Below are 24,527 nucleotides of genomic sequence, written 5' to 3' on the forward strand. Positions count from 1 at the left end.
TAACTTGCAGGTGAATCTATGGAAAACTAAGATAGGGTTCGCAATAATATATATTTATTTTTTATTCCTTGAAATAATTTTTTTTATTGGGGCCGGATCGACTTTACATATGGGCCGGATCGACGTGGGACGGATCGACTTGGGCTGGATCGACGTGGGGCCGGATCGACCCGAAAGCTAAGGGAGCAACATTCTGACTTTAACAGTGCTAAACTCTTTCACTGATTGCTGCCCAGACAGAATTAAGCTACTCTGAGACGATGGCTTCCCAGGCTACTATTACTCAAGTGGGAGATCTTCATAATATATGTCAATAAAAACTTGTTTGTAGTTATTTGTGTATTTATTTCATTCACTAACACCATGTTCACAGTTCTGTTCATGTTTTGATAATTTTTTCTTCATAAAATATTCAAATTTTCAAATTTTCAGCTTTATCTTTGGTGAAATTCTCAAAATTCTGCTCTTAAACCCCAAATCGTAATTTTTACACCCAAAAGGGCAAAATTTTGAAAAATTTTATGAGGCTGTACAAATTCCTCACACTGAACGATGTCCATTCCAAGTGTTTTGTACATAAAACGACATTTTATGTCAAAAAAGTATACTAGTTTGTCTTCAATTCTTCCATATTCTTTCATAAAAAATGTTCCCTCATTTCAAATTCTCGTAAATTCCGTAAATTTCGTCTGATTTTGACACGGTTTTCAACAAACGAAAGCGCCATGTTTACACTTTCATCCAGGTATTCATCAAAGAAAGATAACTCATGTTTGCACTGTTTTGAGCGGGAAACATAAAAGAGGTATTCCGATCCCGGTAAACCGGGACTCATCGGCGAAAGGGTTAATGAAAAATGACAATAAAATCTTTAGGGTAGGCTATTTTTAAGCCGAAAAAGTAGGGACGGTAGGGTTACTGGAACCACACATATACATGTATTTTTATTTGGCCTTAAAAGATATCAAGTATCTATAGATACTACATTGTTGTACCTACATGTACATGTACAGGTAAATGAAGAGGTCAAATTTGTTAGAGGGCATGACTTCAAATCAACAAATAAAGAATTTTTCTTTATATATGAGTCATGACATTGAAAAAATAAACAGCATATTGCAAAATGATTTGGTGTAACAATAACAGTATGAAAATCAATGCACAAAAAACTAAGTGTATGAAATTGGGTTCAAAACAAAAACTTAAACAACTATCAGAATTATGTATTACCGTCAACGAAACATGTATTGAGAATGTCCATTCTTCATGTGTTCTTTCAAATTACTTGGAATAGACATTGATGAAAATTTAAGCTGGGAAGATCATGTTGATCGTATATGTAAAATTATCTCATCTAAAGTATCACTTTTATATAAAATTAAAGTATATTTGCCAATACACACAAGGCAACTATTTTATAATGCATATATTCTACCATATAAGGACTATTGTAGTTCAGTTTGGGGAAATTTATTACAAAAAGATTCAGATAGAATCATAAAACTTCAAAAAAGAGTAGCAAGAATTATACTGGAATGCGATATTTCTATTCCATCTAATTTCATGTTTTCTTCTTTAAAATGGCTATCTTTTACCAAAAGAATAAAATACCAACAATCAATTCTAATGTATAAAATTGTAAATGGGCTAACACCTGATTACTTAGCAATACTAAATATTGATGATGTGCAACGCCACAACTTACGATCTGTCTCTAATAATGATCTTTTTGTTCCAAGACCAAATACAAATTTTTATAAAAAATCTTTTCATTATTCTGCAACCAAAGTATGGAATAATTTACCACTCGAAATAAAAAAAATGTCCTAATGTGGAATTATTCAAGAAACATAGTTATAATCATTTTCTTGAAAATTATATGCAAGTCAACTAATTTGTTTTCCTTTAACAAAACTATATCAAATATTGTCATTTATTACCCTTTGTATATTTCAATGATTGAATTGTGTATATACTAGTAATATATATTGTAAATTAATGTATGAATGTATGAATGTTAACTGTATGCATGTATTTTGTTTGAGGGCCTCAATGAAAATTAGACTATTTCTAATTGAGTTACCCTCTTTAAATAAAGAATTTATTATTATATTATTATTATTATGACTATATAGGACAATGGTCTTCAAGTAGTAAGAAAATGAAGACGGGTTCAAACAAAAAATATGTTGAAAGCAGAGAACTCTGCACCTTAAAATCATCACAAGCAATATGTCTCTAAGTTTTTTTTATGATGATCACAATAAGAAAACTAAACATCTAGGCATTTCTGTTTTTGATAACCAAGAAGGTTAGAATTTGAAAATTTTTATATTTGTTATCACTTCCATGAACTGCAATGTTAAACAACTCCAGTTGAATTCTTCAGAAACTCTTTCCAGGGCCTACTCAGACTGTAAAACTAAATTAGGAAAACTCTGAATTATTCTTGTCCTACAATATCAGTTTATCACTCAGATCTTCTGAACTCATTTATTGTCATGATTGTGATGATTTCTTACTTTTTTAAATTTGCTGCTTCTGCTTCAGTTTTATTCATTTTGATTTAAAATTTTGTAACACACCAATTTCAAGTTTGTTTTTTAATGAATGAGTAGTAAAAGTAAATGAACAATCAGTTCTTACTTTGCCTTAAAAACATTAAAGATTTGTGACGTTGGAATTTTATGGGAAATTTAAACAAAGGGCAAGATGAATATGATAGTCATGAAAGTTGTCTATTAAAATTGTTGTTATATTAGATTAGTTAGAAATCTTTTTAAACAATCTTTGTGTATAATTGACATGGTCAACCCTGTCTTCTTTATTTACTGCAAAAGATATTTTTGTTTTAACATGTTATCAAACTGTACTTTGTACAAAATGTTGTATATTTAAGATTTTACATATTTTTTCATGTCACATCAATATGATTAGATTTGATGTGAGTGTACAGAACTACATATAAATAAACATATACATGTATATAATTTGTGGTAGAAGCTTTAAATTTGTATATTTTTTTTTATTGTAGGTGTTGTTTGAAAAAGATAGTGTTTTCATCCATGTTAATGTGAATTCACATCATTCAGACAAAGATGCACACATTCCAGGAAAGGTGTTTATAATACAAAAGGTAAAACTGTTGTACCAATGAAGCTGGTTTAATAAAGAATATTATATATAAAAAAGAATATGTGGTACTATTGCCAATGAAACAACTCTTCACAAGAAACCAAATTACACAGAAATTAACAACTAGGTCACAATTCAGCGTTCAACAATTAACAAACCACATACTGCATAGTCAACTATAAAACATCCTGAAATGGCAATTGTAAATCAATTAAAAGGAGAAAAATAACTAATGTACAAAAAAATGTCAACACCTTTTCAACCCTTAAAGATTACCAAAAAAGCATTCAATACTTCTGATTACATTGTTTTGCTAGGATCATGAAAACAAGATTTCCATCAAGTTTTTCTTTGAATTACTTATGCACTTTTTTGTGGAAGCTGGTGTCAAAATGAATGTTGCATTTTATTCTGAAATGAAGGTCAAATTCAGAATGACAAGAGATTGCTGTTGGCCAATCAAATAATGTATCGAAATGAAACATACATGTAATATAATTATGAAACGAAAAGACAGTAGTCATTTTAAAACAGTTGATAAGTTCAAAAGAAATTATGATAGTATTTTATCTGTATTTTATCTCCTCCTCATTTCCTTTATTGTGACATTATCTAATGAAACTAACTACAGATTTATTTTGTGCACCTGACATCACCCTTTTTTTATGGTGTTCATCATAAATTCATCATTCTTTGTCTAACTGTTTGAAATATATACAAAAACCAAATCATAATATATACTAACATATAATATATATGTTGAAAGTAATATATACTAACTACATATTGAAAGTAATTGAAAAATTTTGGTTGAAAAAGATTCACAAAAATATGATTTTGAATTGTTGTCTTGTGTGATAAGGAATTTGTGTTTTCTAACATGATGGTTCTAAATTTCAGCCTGAAGGGACATTTATAGAATGGAAAGCAGAAGAGATACTACAGGTAGATGGTCAGAATGAACAAGAATGGGCTGTTATAGGTTCCTCTTTATCTGTCGGCTATAAACCAGATACCGGGTCAGGATCAGATGTTCCTAGTAAGTAAATTTTTCAGATGTACCGAACAATAAACAAACAAATCATTCTTCATAATGAATATTAGCATACTGAACAAATTGAAACTAATTGTAAAATGGGAAATGCCTGATTTGTTTTATGAAAAACTATAATTGTTAAAAAAAAAACCACCTTTCTAAGTAGGAATCCTATATCCATATTAACAGAAACATTCAATTTACTCTATTGAAAAATAATGGGCTCAACAGATTTCAAAAATTTGGAAAAAAGCATTAAAAGTCTTTTGAATTGATAATAATGGTTTACATAATATTATTTTTCACCTTGCAGCAAAAGAAGAGGCAAGAAGAAAGTATAATATAAGTTTTGATATCTTGGATTTAAAAAGTTTCAAGAGGAATGCACCAAACCATGGCTGGGCCTATGTGATATTTATACTGAAGGATGGGACCACATATCCAGCATTACATTTCCATAGTGGAGGTAGTAAAGCCATGCTACAATTCTTAGGGAAAACTCTTCACATTCAGAGGTGACCATGACTTTTGAGTATTTATTTAATATTTTATGTTGAAATAAACACAAATGAGATTATTATAAATATTCATGTTTATTGTTGGTACATGTATGTCTCTTTATTTTATATTAGAACATTGTAATTTTTATGTGACCTTTATATTTAGATTTGGCCTCTTTAATTACTTGAATTGAATATATGTCAGCAATCCCGATGTCTATACCCAATCGTCCAATCCAAAGGTCACTAATAGCTATTTATATTTCAGTTCAATGTAATATTTTAAACATATTTTAGAAACAAAATTTTTACTTTTGATTGAACAAATATAGTGGAAGAAAGGAATTTTGCCTCTCAAAAATGCAGATGAACTTGAATTGGAGGGGATGTGTTTTATAAATGATAAAAGGAACAAGCAGTCAAATTAGAAAATTTGTTTTGAAACATACAACATACAAGACATGTACATGATGTACAGATTTATCTTTTATCAACATACAAGACATGTACATGATGTACAGATTTATCTTTTATCAACATACAAGACATGTACATGATGAACAGATTTATCTTTTATCAACATACACGACATGTACATGATGTACAGATTTATCTTTTATCAACATACAAGACATGTACATGATGTACAGATTTATCTTTTATCAACATACAAGACGTGTACATGATGTACAGATTTATTTTTTATCAACATACACGACATGTACATGATGTACAGATTTATCTTTTATCAACATACAAGACATGTACATGATGTACAGATTTATCTTTTATCAATGTACTACATGATGTACAGATTTATGTTTTATCAACATACAAGACATGTACATGATGTACAGATTTATCTTTTATCAACATACAAAACATGTACATGATGTACAGATTTATCTTTTATCAATGTACTACATGATGTACAGATTAATGTTTTATCAACATACAAGACATGTACATGATGTACAGATTTATCTTTTATCAACATACAAAACATATACATGATGTACAGATTTATCTTTTATCAATGTACTACATGATGTACAGATTAATGTTTTATCAACATACAAGACATGTACATGATGTACAGATTTATCTTTTATCAACATACAAGACATGTACATGATGTACAGATTTATCTTTTATCAACATACAAGACATGTACATGATGTACAGATTTATCTTTTATCAATGTACTACATGATGTACAGATTTATCTTTTATCAACATGCATAACTAGAATATCAGCATATATTCAGTATAGAGTTTTATAAACTTACTTCACCAAAGTACTATTTATTTTAAGAATTATGCACTTGAATAATTCTTCCTTGTCAAATGTTTGAACCTATAGGACAACAATCGTCTTCTTCCATAAGTGATCTCTATATACTGGTTTGTATTATGATTATTTATCATACATAAAAGAATATTAATTGTATCCAAGCCATATGCATTCTGCCACCAAATGTGTTTACCATTACCAATACTGATAGCTTATTTAGGAGGCAGAAAATCTATACATGTACATGAGGTCCTTGTTCCATGTTTCCTCACAGATCAAAATCAACAGAGCAGGTATGATGGTGCCATTATTTTATTCTTCCAAATATTTTACATGTATATAGGGGAATGTTCTTGATTTCAAAAAAGCTGAACTTGAATTTTATTTCTGTGGATTTTTGTAGATATTAAATTTCTTTGCTTTGCAAAGTCAGCATTACATTCCTTCAGAACAATTGTATTTGTTTTGAACATTTTATAAATTTGTGGTTCCGCTGTAAAAAAATCCATTAAAATTGGTATCCAACAAATATTAATCATGATCATGTTAATGAATCCCCATAAACTTATACATGAACATTTGAGTAGGTAGTATAGGGAGGCAGGAAACTCTCCTATATTTAGAGGTCTTATACAAGATTATGATGTGCAGATCAAGCCTTCTTACATACATGTATAAAAGACCATCTGTTATTTTAGGTCACCAAAGGATAACAGATTATTCATTGTGCAGGAACACGATCCTGATATGCTGTCCAAGTCCTTCGATGAACTCAATCTGTTTGCTGACTCTCAAGGAGACCTTGTAACTGTAAGTTATAATCTCAATCAAACAATAATTTACAATTTCAAGGACCAAGAATATTGTAAGTTTATTCCAACCTATTAATAATAAAGATTTTTGTTAGATAAAAGGTTTAATTAATGCAAATAATGCGTATGAGTATTGCAATGATAAGAAGTCACATTCTGATATCCAATTAATATTTCTGTACATGCAGTTTTTTCCAAAAGAGCAATAACTAATCTCTCATTTTTGTTCATTTTTCAAAATCATAATATAAATGCATGTAATAATTTCTGAATTTACAGTATTTGGTTTCTGCCTTTATGACTGTTAAGATAGATTTAGTTTAAGGCATAAATTAGATGTATAATTCACTCAAGACTGTTTTAATAGTTGTAGAGATTAAATCTTTATCATTTCATTTTTAGCTCACCTGGCACAAAGGGCCAAGTGAGCTTTTCTCATCACTTGGCGTCCGTCCTCGTCGTCTGTCGTCATTAACTTTTACAAAAATCTTTTCCTCTGAAACTACTGAGCCAAATTTAACCAAACTTGGCCAAAATCATCATTGGGGTATCTTGTTTAAAAAATGTGTGCAATGACCCGGCCAATCAACCAAGTTGGCCGCCATGACTAAAAATAGAACATAGGGGCAAAATGCAGTTTTTGGCTTATATCTCAAAAACCAAGGCATTTAGAGCAAATCTGACAAGGGTTAAATTGTTTATCAAGTCAATATCTATCTGCCTTGAAATTTTAGATGAATCAGACAACCTGTTGTTAGGTTGCTGCCCCTGAATTGGTAATTTTAAGGAAATTTTGCCTTTTTTGGTTATTATCTTGAATATTATTATAGATAGAGATAAACTGTACACAGCAATAATGTACAACAAAGTAAAATCTAAAAATAAGTCAACATGACCAAAATGTTCAATTAACCCCTAAGGAGTTATTGCCCTTTATAGTAAATTTTTAACAATTTTCAATAAATTTGTGAATTTTTACTAACATTTTTCACTGTTACTACTGGGTCAAGTTCATAATAGATAGAGATAATTGTATGCAGCAAGAATGTTCAGTAAAGTAAGATCTACAAATACATCACCATCACCAAAACACAATTTTGTCATGAATCCATCTGTGTCTTTTGTTAAATATTCACATACACCAAAGGTGAACGACAGGCTCTTTAGAGCCTTAGTTTCATCTCATTAAAGGGGCACTAGCTACGAGATATATAAAAAAATGAATAATGATTTTTTTTATGGTATAGTGGATGGGGGCATTAAGTTTTACCCTTGTCCATCTGTACATATGTACGTACCAAAGTTGGTTTCCGTTCTCTGACTTCAGTTTGCTTCAACCAAATGATATGAAACTTATATACTAATGCTAATTACCACAAAACACAGATCAAGTTTGAATTTTGGTGGCTTCACGTTTCCTGTTGTTGAGTTATAATCCTTCACAAATATAAAAAAAAGCTATTTATTTTCGTTCTGTAACTTTAGTTTGCCTCAACCAAATGTTGTTAAACTTATACACAATGCTTATAACGACAAAAAAATACATAGTTCATGTTTGAATTTTGATGGTGTCACTTCAACCCTTCTAGAGTTATGCTCCTTTACAAATGGAAAATATGAATCTATGTCTGTTCTTTTATTAAAATATCAATGATGTAATTAACTACAATTATGGACAAAGGAAGATAACTCTGATTTGAAAAAAAAATAGTTTTAACAATTACATCAACTACATATGTACAACCAATGCTTTACACAATGCAATGTTCACTGAAAAAATTAAAACAGTCTTTACCCATCGGTGCTTACAAGCACTTTGATTATTGTTCTTCAGTTTTGTCCCTTGATAACCTTATATGATATTTTGTTTCAGTTCTCTAACATAATTTTGTCTCAACTAAATTAAATGAAATGTATATATAAATGTACCACTAAACTAAATTTAACTTCAAATTTTGGAACTGTCACTTTTACAGTTCTTGAGTTGTTATGTCCATTTATAATGTTATATGCTAGCTGGGGCATCTGTCCCTATGGACACATTCCCCATTTATTTTGTTCAGTCATTATTGAAAGTGAAGTAGTGAAATGATTATTCGCTTTTAGCAGCCAGCATGGTTCAGTTTTGTCAAAATAAGCTAAGAAACATTGATGATGAATTATTCACTTGCAATTAAATAATTCGACCTCATTGAATCTGTATTCATGTGAACTTCAATTTAACCCCTTAGCTAGAGATAGATAACATATGAATAGTATGACAGCTAATGCCCCTTTAAAATAAAATCATCAAATTTTAAGATCATTTTTTTGGTTGAAAATTACTTTTACAAAAAATGTACAATTCAGTATGTATGGGAATAATAATGTCCTGGTACATTTTCCTTGTTCAACTCTTAATACCAAATTGATTATTATCTTGATTGTATAAATATTATGAAAATAAAGTTTCCTGTCAGATTTTAAATTTCCATAATACAAAATAAAGTGAGAGAAAATTATTTGAACTAAGTTCACTTAATAAAAAAAGCAAACCAAGACAACGCAAATAAGTCCATAATGCTGACACAGTTAATCAGGTTCTTACATAACAAGACAAGGAAGAATTAATGAGGTGTGATGTGTGTTTTAAAAGATAATTTTGTGTGTATTGACCTTGAGTATACAATTAAGTATTGATATCCTTATTGTTCTGTATTAAGTGGTTTGTTGATAAAATGTACAGATCATTATGACTAAGGATATAAAGTGTTGGTCTTACACCTGTATCTAAGGTAAAGTGAGGTCATTGTTTGTTTATTAGGGAGATTGAGATGGCTAAATTCATTATTAACTGAACATGAATGTTTAGAATATATAAACATATATGTACAGGTATTAAAAGATATAAGGTTTAATTATGTTATGCAACTTTACAGATACTCCTTATAATAGGAAATTTTTATTTTTCTATTTTATTAACTCTAATTATGTAAACATATATAAAGTACCTTAAAATAAGCTGTCAATACAATGCACAAATATTATGAAAATTAAGACTTAAAAAAGTTACCAGGAAATTAACCAAGCATTGTGTTTAGAATTTTCGTTTTAGATAAAAAGATATTGCTATGGTCTTCAATTGAAAAATGTTGTTTTTTATCGCAGTTATGATAAATTTCTTAAATATCAAGCTGTTAGTGCTCTCCCTAGGATCCCATTTCACCATGGTACATGTATCATGGTACTTCATTTTATTCAATGGTGTTTTTCGTAAAGCTTTTTCAAAATCAGGAAGCAATGCCTTAAACTAAAAAGATGATTTTTAAAAAACCACCTGAAATTGATTAGTGGTTTCTCATTTTCTGATTTAAAAGAAAAATGTATAGTTTCAAATTAATAAACATGAAAGCCCCATGACACTCAAACATCCCCTAAAATGATAAACGAAGATATATCATTGAGACAGCAACCCAACAATACTAAAATTTGAAAGACATCTAAATGTCAATGAATGGTCTTTACCAACTGTATACAATATGTCAAGCTGTGTACTGACATGAGTCTGAAAAAGTTGTGAATGAATTCATCATAGAATATCTATGTTCAGCTGCCATGATCAGAAAATTCACCAAATCACATAAAATATTTAGTTCAGTAGTCGGAGTACCATAATCAATTGTTTTTGTTATGTCAAAATGATTTCTATATACATGCATCAAAGGGATAGTAGAACTAAGGCAATTCCATCTAGTTATCTTTTATTTCAGTAAATATCTGTTTGAAACTGCTTGGGATAAGTCTTTATAATTTTTGTTTAGTTTATGGTCAAGCTGAACCCCTCCTCCAGGTATGGTATTTTCTCACTGAAGACCCATTGGTGGCCTCAGCTGTTCTGCTCTTTAATCAGGTTGTTCTCTTTGACCCATCACCAATTTCCATTCTCAATTTTATGAAATAATTAAAACAATTGAAGAAAATCCGGTTTGTATCGACCACAGACATTTTTGGAGGTTTATATAATGCTATGATGTCGTCTGTGTCGTTGTCCGAAGACACATTTGGTTTTCAGACAATAACTTTAGTTTTAGTGTATTGATCTCTGTGCAGGTTAACCATAAGGTGCAATACAACAAAAGGAAAGTTGGTATTGAATTTGGGGATGATGGTCCCAACCGTTTAAGAATTATGTGCCTAATAGGGACCCAAATTAAAGCAAGCATTTTTCTAGTTTCAGGACAATAACTTGTGTATAAGTATTTTGATTGCTCTGAAATTGCAATTCAAGGTTCAATATCACAAGTAGAAGGCTTGGATTCATATTGGGGGTAAATGCTTAAACCAAAAAAAAAATTGGGGGGGGGGATTTTGAAAAAAAAAATCTTCAATTGAATATAAGTTCCAATCATATTACCAATTTCAAGTTCTTTGACTACATTTATACTGTGTCAGAAACCTATTATGTGTCAAATATTTAATTACAATTCAAATTCAGACCTGTATCAAGCTTTAATATTAAGTCCATTTTTGCCCCCACTGTTCAGGGTTGGACCTCTGGGATGCAATCAAGGTACTCTCAGCGTAGCAGTTTATTTTATATATTTTATAAATCTATATTTCTAAAGACATCATTCTTTCAGTGTTTGTGAATGTTGGGGAAGCAGGAGGAAAGCCATACAGTGCAAATCATGAAGTAAATAAATAGGGGAATAAGATACTAGGAAAAGAAATTTGATTCAAATGAGATTAGTTGACCATGCTTTGCTTTCTTAGTGATGAAATTACATGTATATGTAATTTTTAACACAGAGGATCAAGGTTTCACTGTCATGTGTACAGTTTATCTTCAAAGAGTCGTAGTTCATATCTATAGCAATCACACCCTCAAAGTGGAAAGGGATTAATATAAGTTGAAAAACTTGTTTCCCAATCCACTATAAAATGTATACAATGTATGTTTAAACTATTATTTTCAGAAATTTATTAAAGATCCTTACACAACATCCTTAGCAGGATTTTCCAAGGTTACAAATTTCCTGAAAGATGTGTTGTTACAACCTGATGCCCAGATCCCTAGACAACGGGAGGAGGTAGCAGATATCCTCAGTGAGGACATTCCTGGAATGGAAATAAGTAACCAGGACGAACCGGGATATGAGTTAATAACAAAGGTATTTATTGGTTTATGAAAAGAAATATACAATGCTACATATATTAAAGCTTGAATATTTAGATGAATTAATACATTTTATTAGCTGTATCTGACAAAAATTGTAATAGTTTTATTCTACAAAAACTTTTTTTTATTTTTATGCCCCATTTATTATGCCCCATTTTCTGGTCTGTGTGTCTTTTTGTCTGTCCGTTTGTTCCTCTATCATCCGTTCGTCCGTCCGTCTGTTCGTCCCGCTTCAGGTTAAGTTTTTGATCATGGTAGTTTTTGATGAAGTTTAAGTCCAATCAACTTGAAACTTAGTAAACAATTTTGTTCCCTCTGATATAATCTTTCTAATTTAAATGCCAAATTAGAATTCGAAATTTATCCCATTTTCATGGTCCACTGAGCATAGAAAATGATAATGTGTACATGGTGTATGGGGCATCTGTGTACTTGGAACACATTCTTGTTCTCTCATATTTTTTTTATGGGTCAGTGTTATGCATGTTTATGGCAAACAGAAATATGTTTTTATGCCCCTGTCGTAGCGGAGGGAGCATTAAGTTTAACCCTTGTCTGAAAGTATATATGTACTTCCCAAAATTGGTTTCCGTTTTCTAACTTGAGTTTATCTCAACCAAATGTTATGAAAGGTATGCATAAATCCTTATTACCTCAAAACACAGTTCAAGTTTGAATTTTGGTAGCGTCATGTTAATTGTTCAAAAGTTATGCCCCTTTATACACCGAGCTGTAGTGTAAATTGAAAATTGAAATTTTTTAGTTTCCGTTCTGTAACTTGAGTTTACCTCAACCAAATGTTATGAGACTTATACACAATGCTTATTACCATGAAATACAAATCAAGTATGCGTTTTGGTGGTGTCACTTTAACTGTTCTAGAGTTATGTCCCTTTATAAATGGAAAAATTGCAATTTTTTTAGTTTCCGTTCTCTTACTTGTTTTACCTTAACCAAATGTTATGAAACTTATGCACGATACTAATTACCTCAAAACAGATCGAGATTGAATTTTGGTGGGATCATTTTAACTGTTCTAGATTTATGCCCCTTTATGTATGGAAAAATTGCAATTTTTTTAGTTTTTGTTCTCTTACTTGAGTTTACCTCAACCAAATGTTATGAAACTTATACACAGTGCTTATAACCACAAAATACAGTTAATTTTTGATTTTCTTAGGGGTCACTTTTATTTATTCTATGTTTCATCAATTACTTAGAAAATACAGAGATTTGTCAAAGAATCTACAGTTACTAATAAGTATTTATTTTTTCAAATACTGTCTATTGTTCAGCATATATTTGATGTTTAATTTGTATTGATCCTTTATTGTAGACAAAATTACCCAGCAGACCTTCAGTATCCAGAGGTACTCCACTTACAGGAGAGCAATGGTCTAAACATATGGATAGTGATGGCAAAATAAAAGATATAGATAAACTGAAAGATGTTATATTTAGAGGGGTAGGTAAAAGTCATGAAAAAAAAGATAATTTCCTGGCTCTAATACAAAGTTAATGAAAGTATAGATACAATAGTCCTTAAGGTTCATCATAACAAATGGCCGTACATTTGCAACCAAATAAAAAAATTTAACAAAACAGTTATTTCCGTGTATCAGATTGGTGCTGCATTAAAACAGATTTACATACTTCATATAAAGACATTTTGATAGAATTTCTTGAGTTGTTTTTTACAAGACCAATTTAAAATTTGAATGCAACAACAGCAAAAGTACCTGCTTTTCATTTTGTTAATATTTTTTATACGACTGCAAAAAATTTTATTTTTTGTCGTATATTGCTTTCACGTTGGCGTCGTCGTCGTCCTGCGTCATCTTGCGTCATCCGAATACTTTTAAGTTTTTCGCACTCTTAACTTTAGTATAAATGAATAGAAATCTATGAAATTTTAACACAAGGTTTATAACCACAAAAGGAAGGTTGGGATTGATTTTGGGAGTTTTGGTCCCAAAATTTTAGGAATTAGGGGCCAAAAAGGGCCCAAATAAGCATTTTCTTGGTTTTCGCACTATAACTTTAGTTTAAGTAAATAGAAATCTATGAAATTTTGACACAAGGTTTATGACCACAAAAGGAAGGTTGGGATTGATTTTGGGAGTTTTATCACACAGTTTAGGAATTAGGGGCCAAAAAAGGGCCCAAATAAGCATTACCCAAGAGAAAATAAATCTGAAATTCCACTGGAATCCCGGCTGGAATTTTGATGGGGATTCCAAGTGGGATCCCACCTAATTCCACCGGGATAAAATTTCAGGAAACCCCCCCAAAATCCGGGAATTCTGATGCAAATCCCGGTTGAAATGTACTGGGATACCACTGGGATATTGTGGGATTTCAATTGGGATCCAAAAGAAGCAGGATCCTGATGTAAATGTACTGGGATAAAATTTCGGGATTCCCGTAAAAGAAGCGGGATCCCGATGTAAATCCCAGTGGAAATATACTGGGATTCCTGGAAAAAAAAGCGGGATCCCAAAAATAAATCCCAGCAGGATATACATGCACCAATTCAAATTGCACTCAGCTACTGGGATTCCTGGGTTATTTATGCAAAAGGATACATGTCATGTTCTCCCTTCTGTTAATTAATTTGCTGTCTCTGTACTTCCAACTAGTATTCCTGAGTAAATTATGGTAACTGGAATATCTGCATGCAATCTGTTCCGTTGGCAGCTCCATTTAAAAATATCATTAAATCCCCTAAAAGTATCAAAAAAATCCACAAAGAATCATTTGTTCAATACGTTTTGAAGCAACAAATTCAATAGAAATATTATTGCATTTTTATACAGTAGCAAATAATTATGAAGTCTTGGAAGGCTATTTTAATTTTTTTGGCAAATTAATTACCCTCCCCCTTTTTTATCCCCTGAAGATAAATAACTAGCGACTTATTATTTTCACCAAATAAACATATACACAACTGAATTAAATTTGTACATACCTACTAGTTATGCCTGTTATGTGACAACAAGTTTATTCATTGTATATGTTAAAAATAAATATATTTTCAGTTTATGCATTCAGACTTTCTGATGTTGATTTGCTGAAATAAAAACCATAAAAAATCATAGATTCTCAATAAATTATTTTTATAATCATTATATGCACATATACACATGTTAAATATTATTATTAATGCACTTATCTGAAAACATCTGCATCATCTTGTTCCTCCGTAAATCATCATCAGCGTAATCAGATTTTGATGACGTTTTTACCAGTACACTAACGTCGAATCTCGCCCCAAATTATATCGGCCAGAAGTTGATCTGTCTCTGTAACGGTATTATAAATAAATTAAAGGTATCCCATAAAAGTATTAATTACTGGCCAGTTTTTACTAAATATAAGAAAATTATACTTTATAAATCGGCACATGGTGCATGCGGATAAGATAGTGGCCGCATTATTTAGGACAGTAGTCAGTATTTTCTAGGGTCGAACTGTTCTGCGGCAGTACAGTTGAAAACAAAGAACGTGGTTATGATTTTTTACAGTTTTCATAAGTTGAGAAATCAAAGTTTTACGATGTCGATCATTATCTTATCATTGATGCCGGACGACAACTAATAGAAACGCACTTATGGGAACTTGGGGAACATCAGAAACGCCCAAGCTTTTCTGGCAAAACACTCGTTGACATTTCTCGGACGCCCTGCCATTTTTATCGCGAAAATCTCGGCATTTTTCTGACTTATAAATATCTGTCAAACTGAATTTTAAGTGACACTTAAATGTGATTGGCTTCAACTGACAGCTTTGGTGTCATACACATTGTTAATTAACACCAATAACCTGTACTTGATGTTATCAGAGACATATAAAAATAAAATTGAAAATGGAAATGGGGAATGTGTCAAAGAGACAACAACCCGACCACAGAAACCAAACACTTACATATTTTCAACAACATAATATATGGTTCATACAATTTCCCGTTTTAACTAGACTGGGGTCCCAGCTTCAGACAGTCATCCTGATTGGGATCTGGGCTTTAAACAGTTTCGATTGGGATTCCAGCTTTAGACAGTTACTTCGATTGGGATCCCAGTGTCCAATATTTATCCCGTTTCATCTTGACTGGAATCCCGGCTTCAGACAGTTATCCCGAATGGGATCCCAGTTTCAGATATTTATCCCGAATGGGATCCCTCCTCCAGATGCTTATCCCGGCTTTTCCCAACAATTTCACCTGGATAGCATTGGGATCCCGATGGATCCTGTTTTCATTTTCTCTTGGGGTAGAATGTATTTTCCACTGTAATTACTGGGCCAAGTTCATTATAGATAAAGATAACTGTAGCAAGAAGAATGTCCAGTAAAGTAAGATCTACAAACACATCATGATCACCAAAACACAATTTTGTCATGAATTTATCTGTGTCCATTGTTTAATATGCACATAGACCAAGGTGAGCAACACAGGCTCTTGAGAGCTCTAGTTAAGTCATCTTAAAAAACTTTTTTTTATCATTTACATTGAACTTTATAATCTGGGCCAATTAGGGCCCCTACAGAACTAACCCCTTTCAGTTTTAACATATTTAGATGTGACATTGCTAGATATTTTAAGGAGGGCTATTTAAGGTTAAGGGACATAACTCTTAAAAATCATTTGCATTTTTGTGTTTACAATTTTGATAAGTATATTCAACGCTTCTAAGTATCAACCACAAATGATTTTAATTCTGTTTCACATGGATGAAACAAATCATTGCAAAAGCATTACCAATTAAAGGGTTATCTCCCTTTATCTAGGTGGACCACATTAAGTAGCATATTAATCTATTGCAATAAAAAATCATAATATCTAATAAAATTTGTAGATTTAGCTAACAAAGTCCTTATATTTGTATAAAGTTACATTCGTTTTAACGTTTAATAAGCTACAATTAAAAATTGCTTCTTAATCCCTCTCTGTGATAACCATTATATAACTCTAGTTCATTTCCCCATCAATATATCATCTATGGAAGATAAATAATACAACAAATGGAAGTTTTTAACGACCTTGACTGGCTATGCAGCCCTTGCACGGTCGACATATATAATTCGATATTCATAGTCTTTTTCAAAAATGATGAACGGTTCTTTATATTGGTATGTAATCATTTTAAACATTTCAAATTTATGAAATTATATTCGTACATCAATGTTTTTGATACACCAATAACAAAAAACTGAAACATATTGAATCGATACATTTTGTAATTATTCAAAATTATATCAGAAACCTAAACTTAATTATAAAGTAATGAACCTGTTAAAGGGAGACAATACTCGCATAACTTTTTCGAATTGGCACATAATACAATGGAATGTCACTCTTGCATACAAATCAAATGGCACATCAATATAATTAATTAACTGTGCAATTGTGCTCCACTTTCAATGATGATTCTAAATTATAAATATAAACAAAAGTTGTTAATCTATAGATAGTGAAGACTAATGAAAGCTAACCCACTGTAAAAATATTTCTTTGCAATTTTTTAAAACTTCCTCAGAAAAATGCTCAAGCCACCTGACTTTCATGGCTCATAATTAACGTTTTTATACGACCGCAAATTTTGAAAAAAATTTCGTCGTATATTGCTATCACGTTGGCGTCGGCGTCGGCGTCGGCGTCGTCGTCGTCGTCGTCGTCGTCCGGCGTCCGAATACTTTTAGTTTTCGCACTCTAACTTTAGTAAAAGAGAATAGAAATCTATGAAATTTTAACACAAGGTTTATGACCATAAAAGGAAGGTTGGTATTGATTTTGGGAGTTTTGGTCCCAACATTTTAGGAATAAGGGGCCAAAAAGGGCCCAAATAAGCATTTTCTTGGTTTTCGCACCATAACTTTAGTTTAAGTTAATAGAAATCTATGAAATTTTGACACAAGGTTTATGACCACAAAAGAAAGATTGGGATTGATTTTGGGAGTTTTGGTTTCAATAGTTTAGGAATAAGGGGCCAATAAAGGGCCCAAATAAGCATTTTTCTTGGTTTTTGCACAATAACCTTAGGTTAAGTAAATAGAAATCTATGAAATTTAAACACAATGTTTATGACCACAAAAGGAAGGTTGGTATTGATTTTGGGAGTTTAGGACCCAACAGTTTAGGAATTAGGGGCCAAAAAGGGACCCAAATAAGCATTTTTCTTGGTTTTCGCACTATAATGTTAGTATAAGTAAATACAAATCTATGAAATTTAAACACAAGGCTTATGACCATAAAAGGAAGCTTGGTATTGATTTTGGGAGTTTTGGTCCCAACAGTTTAGGAAAAAGGGGCCCAAAGGGTCCATAATTAAACTTTGTTTGATTTCATCAAAATTGAATAATTGGGGTTCTTTGATATGCCGAATCTAACTGTATATGTAGATTCTCAACTTTTGGTCCCGTTTTCAAATTGGTCTACATTAAGGTCCAAAGGGTCCAAAATTAAACTTAGTTTGATTTTGACAAAAAATGAATCGGTTGGGTTCTTTGATATGTTGAATCTAAAAATGTACTTAGATTCTTGATTATTGAAGTTTTTTGGTCCAGTTTTCAAATTGGTCTACATTAAGGTCCAAAGGGTCCAAAATTAAACTTTGTTTGATTTCATCAAAAATTGAATCCTTGGGGTTCTTTGATATGCCAAATCTAACTGTGTATGTAGATTCTTCATTTTTGGTCCTGTTTTCAAATTTCAAATTCTACATTAAAGTCCAAAGGGTCCAAAATTAAACTAAGTTTGATTTTAACAAAAATTGAATTCTTGGGCCTCTTTGATATGCTGAATCTAAACATGTACTTAGATTTTTGATTATGGGCCCAGTTTTCAAGTTGGTCCAAATCAGGATCTAAAATTATTATATTAAGTATTGTGCAATAGCAAGTCTTTTCAATTGCACAGTATTGTGCAATGGCAAGAAATATCTAATTGCACAATATTGTGAAATAGCAAATTTTTTTTTAATTCGAGTTATCTTTCTTTGTCCAGAATAGTAAGCAAGAAATATCCTATTGCACAATATTGTGCAATAGCAAGAATTTTTTTTAATTGGAGTTATCTTTCTTTGTCCAGAATCAACTTAAATCTTTGTTATATACAATATACAATGTATATACACTTTTTACTACCAACTGATAAATTTAAATAATCTTTACCATTCAGTGATAACAAGCAGTTTTTTTACATCTTAATATTTTATGATGTATTTAAATGAGTAGTTATTGTTGCAAACTCCATTAGAAATTTGAATTGATATCAGTTTTGAAAAAGGGAAACGGGGATGTGAAAAAAAGGGGGGGGGTTAAATTTTTCTCATTTCAGATTTCATAAATAAAAAGAAAATTTCTTCAAACATTTTTTTGAGAGGATTAATATTCAACAGCATAGTGATTTGCTCAAAGGCAAAAAAAACCTTTTAAGTTCATTAGACCACATTCATTCTGTGTCAGAAACCTATGCTGTGTCAACTATTTAATTTTAGATTTAAAAAGTTTGAAGAAGAAATCTTTAATTGATTTGTAAAATCTTGGCATTTGTTTTGTGTAAAAAAAAACCATGTAATGTCAAAAATTTGATCACAATCCAAATTCAGAGCTGTATCATGCTTGAATGTTTTGTCCATACTTGCCCCAACTGTTCAGGGTTCGACCTCTGCGGTCGTATAAAGCTGCGCCCTGCGGAGCACCTGGTTACACAATATTTGAATAAAATAGTTAAAGATTATTCGCTTCTCAAAGTGTAAGCCCCAATAAAAATCGTATGCTTGCACCATCTTACCGAAATACAGATTTAATTGTTTATTTTTTTATCAAAACCGGTTTTAAACAAATCACAAGTATGTGTTAAGATCTGACTAAATACCTATTTCCCGATATGGTCAGGTAAATTTGCTACATTAAGGAAAAAAAGAATTATATTTATTAGTGTTGTAATACATATATAGTTATAGAAGATATGTTTATTTATTTCAGGGAGTTGATCCAGCTTTAAGAATAGATGTATGGAAATTCTTGTTAGGTTATTATAATTGGCAGTCAACATATAAAACTAGAACAGATGAAAGGAAAAGAAGGGTGTAAGTTTACTTTTCACTACTACTTTATAGATATATATATATATTACTTATATATTTCTGTAAAACATGCATATTGGTTTATCAAGAGTGATTTTGAGAGAAGGTTGATATCTGTCATATTTGTGTTCGCTTATTGTTTTGTAAGAAATTAATGATTGTTATATTTTGTTTGCATTGTTCCACATTTTGTTGTGTCTGTTCCTTTTATAACTGACTGTTGGTGTTGCTTCATTTTTGAAGGCTGACCTATGTGTGTTTAAATCGACTTTATTTGGAATATGTTAGCTAACTGTCTCATTTGCAAGCATTATTTTATATTAACCCTTTCAAAGCTATACGTTCATCTTGCGCCACTGCTATTCACGACATATGTCGTGATGACAATGGATTTTTCATTAGGACTCTCAAACCATTCGGTTTTCATTCGCAGGGGGCGGATCCAGCAATTTTAAAAAGGGGGGGGGGGGGGGGGTTCCCAACCCAGGACAAATTGAGGGTTCCAACTATATGGATCCCCATTCAAATGCATTGATCAGCCAAAAAAAAAGGGGGGGTTCCGACCCCGGAAACCCCCCTGGATCTGCCAATGATTCAGGTCCTCTCTACTTTTTCCTCGTATGAATCAAGGATATACAAGGTCTCATTTGCGCTTGAAATCCCGGCCATTTTTATAGTAAAATCATGCAGTAGAAGGAAAATCAAAACAAAAATTTTGACAAATGCAAATGGCAGAAATCAGAAATGAAGCTGTAAATATGGAAATATTTGATCATTTCTATGGCGAAACTGACAAAGAGGATAAGTTAAAAGATTTCTTGTTATCTCAATGTGTTTATTACATTTAATTCGTGTGGTAAAAATGATTTGATCGATCATTATGAGACGTAGAAAAAGGGGGGAAACGGAGGTTGACTGAAAAATTTGAGGACGGAGCCAATTATTTGTCCCAAGATTATAATACTTTGTGTATAGTGCAATACGCTACAGAATCGAGCCACTGGTGTCTTTTATATTTTAAACAACAAATAAATGAAGACTTAAAGTAGTTTTTATTCAAAATTCAACACAAAATTAATAAATTACACCTTTTACCTGTTAATTACCTGAAAATGCAGGTAACCTGATAAAAATTTTACTGAAATAATTGCCTAACATTATAGGTCATGCTCTCCTGAGCATTTTTTCATGCAATAACTGTCTCTGGATCTCTTATAATAAAAAAGATACAGCAGTCTGAAAAAGAATATATTGTTTAATGAATGAACACAAAAAAAATGCAGCAGCAGCAGCCATTTTTCTTGTGTAGTGTGAAATGGTTAATGCCTCAAAAAAGTTAAAATTTGGTGTTACACATCTTGTGCCTAACTTTTTTCATAGAAAGCAAAAGACTCGGATAAGATGGTCAAAACTAATTTTCAATGAAACTGTTATAAATTACTTTTATTTTTCAGAGATGATTACTTTAGAATGAAGTTACAGTGGAAAACTATAACTGCTGAACAAGAAAAAAGATTTGCAATGTTAAGAGAGAGGAAATGTCTTATTGGTAAAAACTAGTCAATCCATTCTGAATTAAAAGAAGAATTTTTGTTAATAATTCCATCTACAAATATAGAAAAGAAAAGACAAATAAGAAACAAAATTTTAAGTCATCAGAATTAGTTTGAAATAAAAGGAGAAATTGATAAAAGTGAATTGCAAATTTCAAACTTTTTAATTTTGTTTGTTTGTTCTATTTGTAATTAGAAAACCATACAATCAGTTAAAGTCATATGAAACCTCAAATTAAAAAAAAATGATGCATACATGTATGTTTTTATAACGAAATGGATATTGTTCATTATAAAACTTATCATGCTTATGTACATAAACTTTTTTTCTGAAGATTTTTTTTTAATTTGACCGCATTTAGAAGACGTTTATCATTTTCAATTGCTTGCTTCCTAGAAGCAATTTGCTGACATATATTCAGTATGCAAGTGACCTTAGCGTGACCCTCTTGTAAAAATTGGTGATCACAATAAGCATGAATCTGTGTTTAAAATAAACTATTATCTGATTGAACATGTTATACACGTGCTCAATAACCATGCTTCTTTGCTGATTGATAACTATTAGGTGACAATCGGTAAACTACTGCTTTAAAACACGACAATTAATTAGCTGCCATATTTTTATCATAACAGACAGAGAGAATAAAAAAAATTGAAGATTATACAACATATTTGCGTAAAAAATGATAAAATTGTGCACAGAAGACTAAGTTTATGATATACATGCATTGGTTCAATAATTGGATAAACATTATTTTTCACCAGTCACTCCTTTCATATGACTGTAAGATAATGAAAAAAAACTTTGATAATACATGATTTGAAATTAAAACTAAAGTTTTTCTCTAATACCCTTCCCATAGTTCTGTTTCATAAAAATATACACTGGACCTAGGAAAGTGTCAAGTATTTGTACAGACATTATGTATTTGAAATTCTTAAATTGTGTCATTAGGTGCTGACTCTATTTTCAAATAACATGTTACTGACCTTAAAAGGAATAAATGGAATTACCTAAAATGAGTGACAATACAACAGACTATTCCAGCTATAGTGTACCTACACCAGTAACCTCTGAGAAAATAGACACACAAATATGACAAACAACAATGAATAACACATAGTTTAGATAGTCTGACAAGGTACAAGCATAAAATGTGTTAGAATTCATCTAGTTTTACCTATATACCCCCCACACCTAATATGAAGAGTCTTTATGGTAGGATTCTGTGTTGCCTGTTTATCAATGGGAATGATCAATCAAACAAATGATATGGCAACCACACAACACATTTAACAATAAAAAACATCACTATTGTCTTCTATAATTGAAACATACTATTTCAGAGAAAGATGTAACAAGGACAGACAGAACACACAAGTTTTTTGGGGGAGAATGTAATCCTAATCTACAAGTATTAAATGATATTCTGATGACATACTGTATGTACAACTTTGATTTAGGTAAGTTTTTTGGGGGAGAATGTAATCCTAATCTACAAGTATTAAATGATATTCTGATGACATACTGTATGTACAACTTTGATTTAGGTAAGTTTTTTTTAGGGGAGAATGTAATCCTAATCTACAAGTATTAAATGATATTCTGATGACATACTGTATGTACAACTTTGATTTAGGTAAGTTTTGGGGGAGAAGGTAATCCTAATCTACAAGTATTAAATGATATTCTGATGACATATTGTATGTACAACTTTGATTTAGGTACATTTTTTGGGGGAGAATGTAATCCTAATCTACAAGTATTAAATGATATTCTGATGACATACTGTATGTACAACTTTGATTTAGGTAAGTTTTGGGGGAGAAGGTAATCCTAATCTACAAGTATTAAATGATATTCTGATGACATACTGTATGTACAACTTTGATTTAGGTAAGTTTTGGGGGAGAAGGTAATCCTAATCTACAAGTATTAAATGATATTCTGATGACATACTGTATGTACAACTTTGATTTAGGTAAGTTGGTAGATTCAAGTTGGTAGATTCCCTTATTGATGATAGTTCAACTTTTATTCTTTTTAAAATAGCAAATCCATTATTATATTTGACCTCTCATACTTTAACTTTTGTACGATTTTGGAATTGATAAAAAGATCTTAGAATGGAGACTATGCTTGAAATTAAAAAACTTAAAATTAAGATGATTCCTTTATAAAGAATATTATTATGCATACATTTTTATACGACCGCAAAATTTGAAAAAATTTTCGTCGTATATTGCTATCACGTTGGCGTCATCGTCGTCGTCGTCGTCGTCGTCGTCGTCGTCGTCGTCGTCGTCGTCGTCGTCGTCGTCGTCGTCGTCGTCGTCGTCCGAATACTTTTAGTTTTCGCACTCTAACTTTAGTAAAAGTGAATGGAAATTTATGAAATTTTAACACAAGGTTTATGACCACAAAAGGAAGGTTGGTATTGATTTTGGGAGTTTTGGTCCCAACATTTTAGGAATTAGGGGCCAAAAAGGGCCCAAATAAGCATTTTCTTGGTTTTCGCACTATAACTTTAGTTTAAGTTAATAGAAATCTATGAAATTTTGACACAAGGTTTATGACCACAAAAGAACTGTTGGGATTGATTTTGGGAGTTTTGGTTTCAACAGTTTAGGAATTAGGGGCCAAAAAAGGGCCCAAATAAGCATTATTCTTGGTTTTCGCACAATAACTTTAGTTTAAGTAAATAAAAATCTATGAAATTTAAACACAAGGTTTATGACCATAAAAGGAAGGTTGGTATTGATTTTGGGAGTTTTGGTCCCAACAGAATAAGGGGCCCAAAGGGTCCAAAATTAAACTTTGTTTGATTTCATCAAAATTGAATAATTGGGGTTCTTTGATATGCCGAATCTAACTGTCATGACTGTGTATGTAGATTCTTAACTTTTGGTCCCGTTTTCAAATTGGTCTACATTAAGGTCCAAAGGGTCCAA

General features: G+C 31.3%; 1 protein-coding gene across 3 annotated transcripts in view; it reads left to right on the plus strand.

Annotated features, from left to right (window-relative positions):
* LOC139492219 (TBC1 domain family member 15-like) overlaps positions 1-24,527 on the plus strand; it is a 48,177-nt gene that overhangs the window by 2,746 nt on the left and 20,904 nt on the right. For 2 of the 3 annotated variants that reach the window (XM_071280404.1, XM_071280402.1), the window contains exons 2-10: positions 3,035-3,136; positions 4,036-4,174; positions 4,485-4,686; positions 6,664-6,775; positions 11,733-11,927; positions 13,272-13,400; positions 19,919-20,022; positions 21,474-21,568; positions 22,923-23,039. In XM_071280404.1, the coding sequence (XP_071136505.1) occupies positions 3,035-3,136; positions 4,036-4,174; positions 4,485-4,686; positions 6,664-6,775; positions 11,733-11,927; positions 13,272-13,400; positions 19,919-20,022; positions 21,474-21,568; positions 22,923-23,039 (1,195 nt within the window). Of the gene's footprint in view, positions 1-3,034; positions 3,137-4,035; positions 4,175-4,484; positions 4,687-6,663; positions 6,776-11,732; positions 11,928-13,271; positions 13,401-19,918; positions 20,023-21,473; positions 21,569-22,922; positions 23,127-24,527 lie in introns of all 3 variants that reach the window. The other variant, XM_071280403.1, reaches the window with a different exon arrangement.

This window comes from Mytilus edulis, chromosome 10 (genome assembly GCF_963676685.1).
Source record: "Mytilus edulis chromosome 10, xbMytEdul2.2, whole genome shotgun sequence".
Taxonomy (NCBI): domain Eukaryota; kingdom Metazoa; phylum Mollusca; class Bivalvia; order Mytilida; family Mytilidae; genus Mytilus; species Mytilus edulis.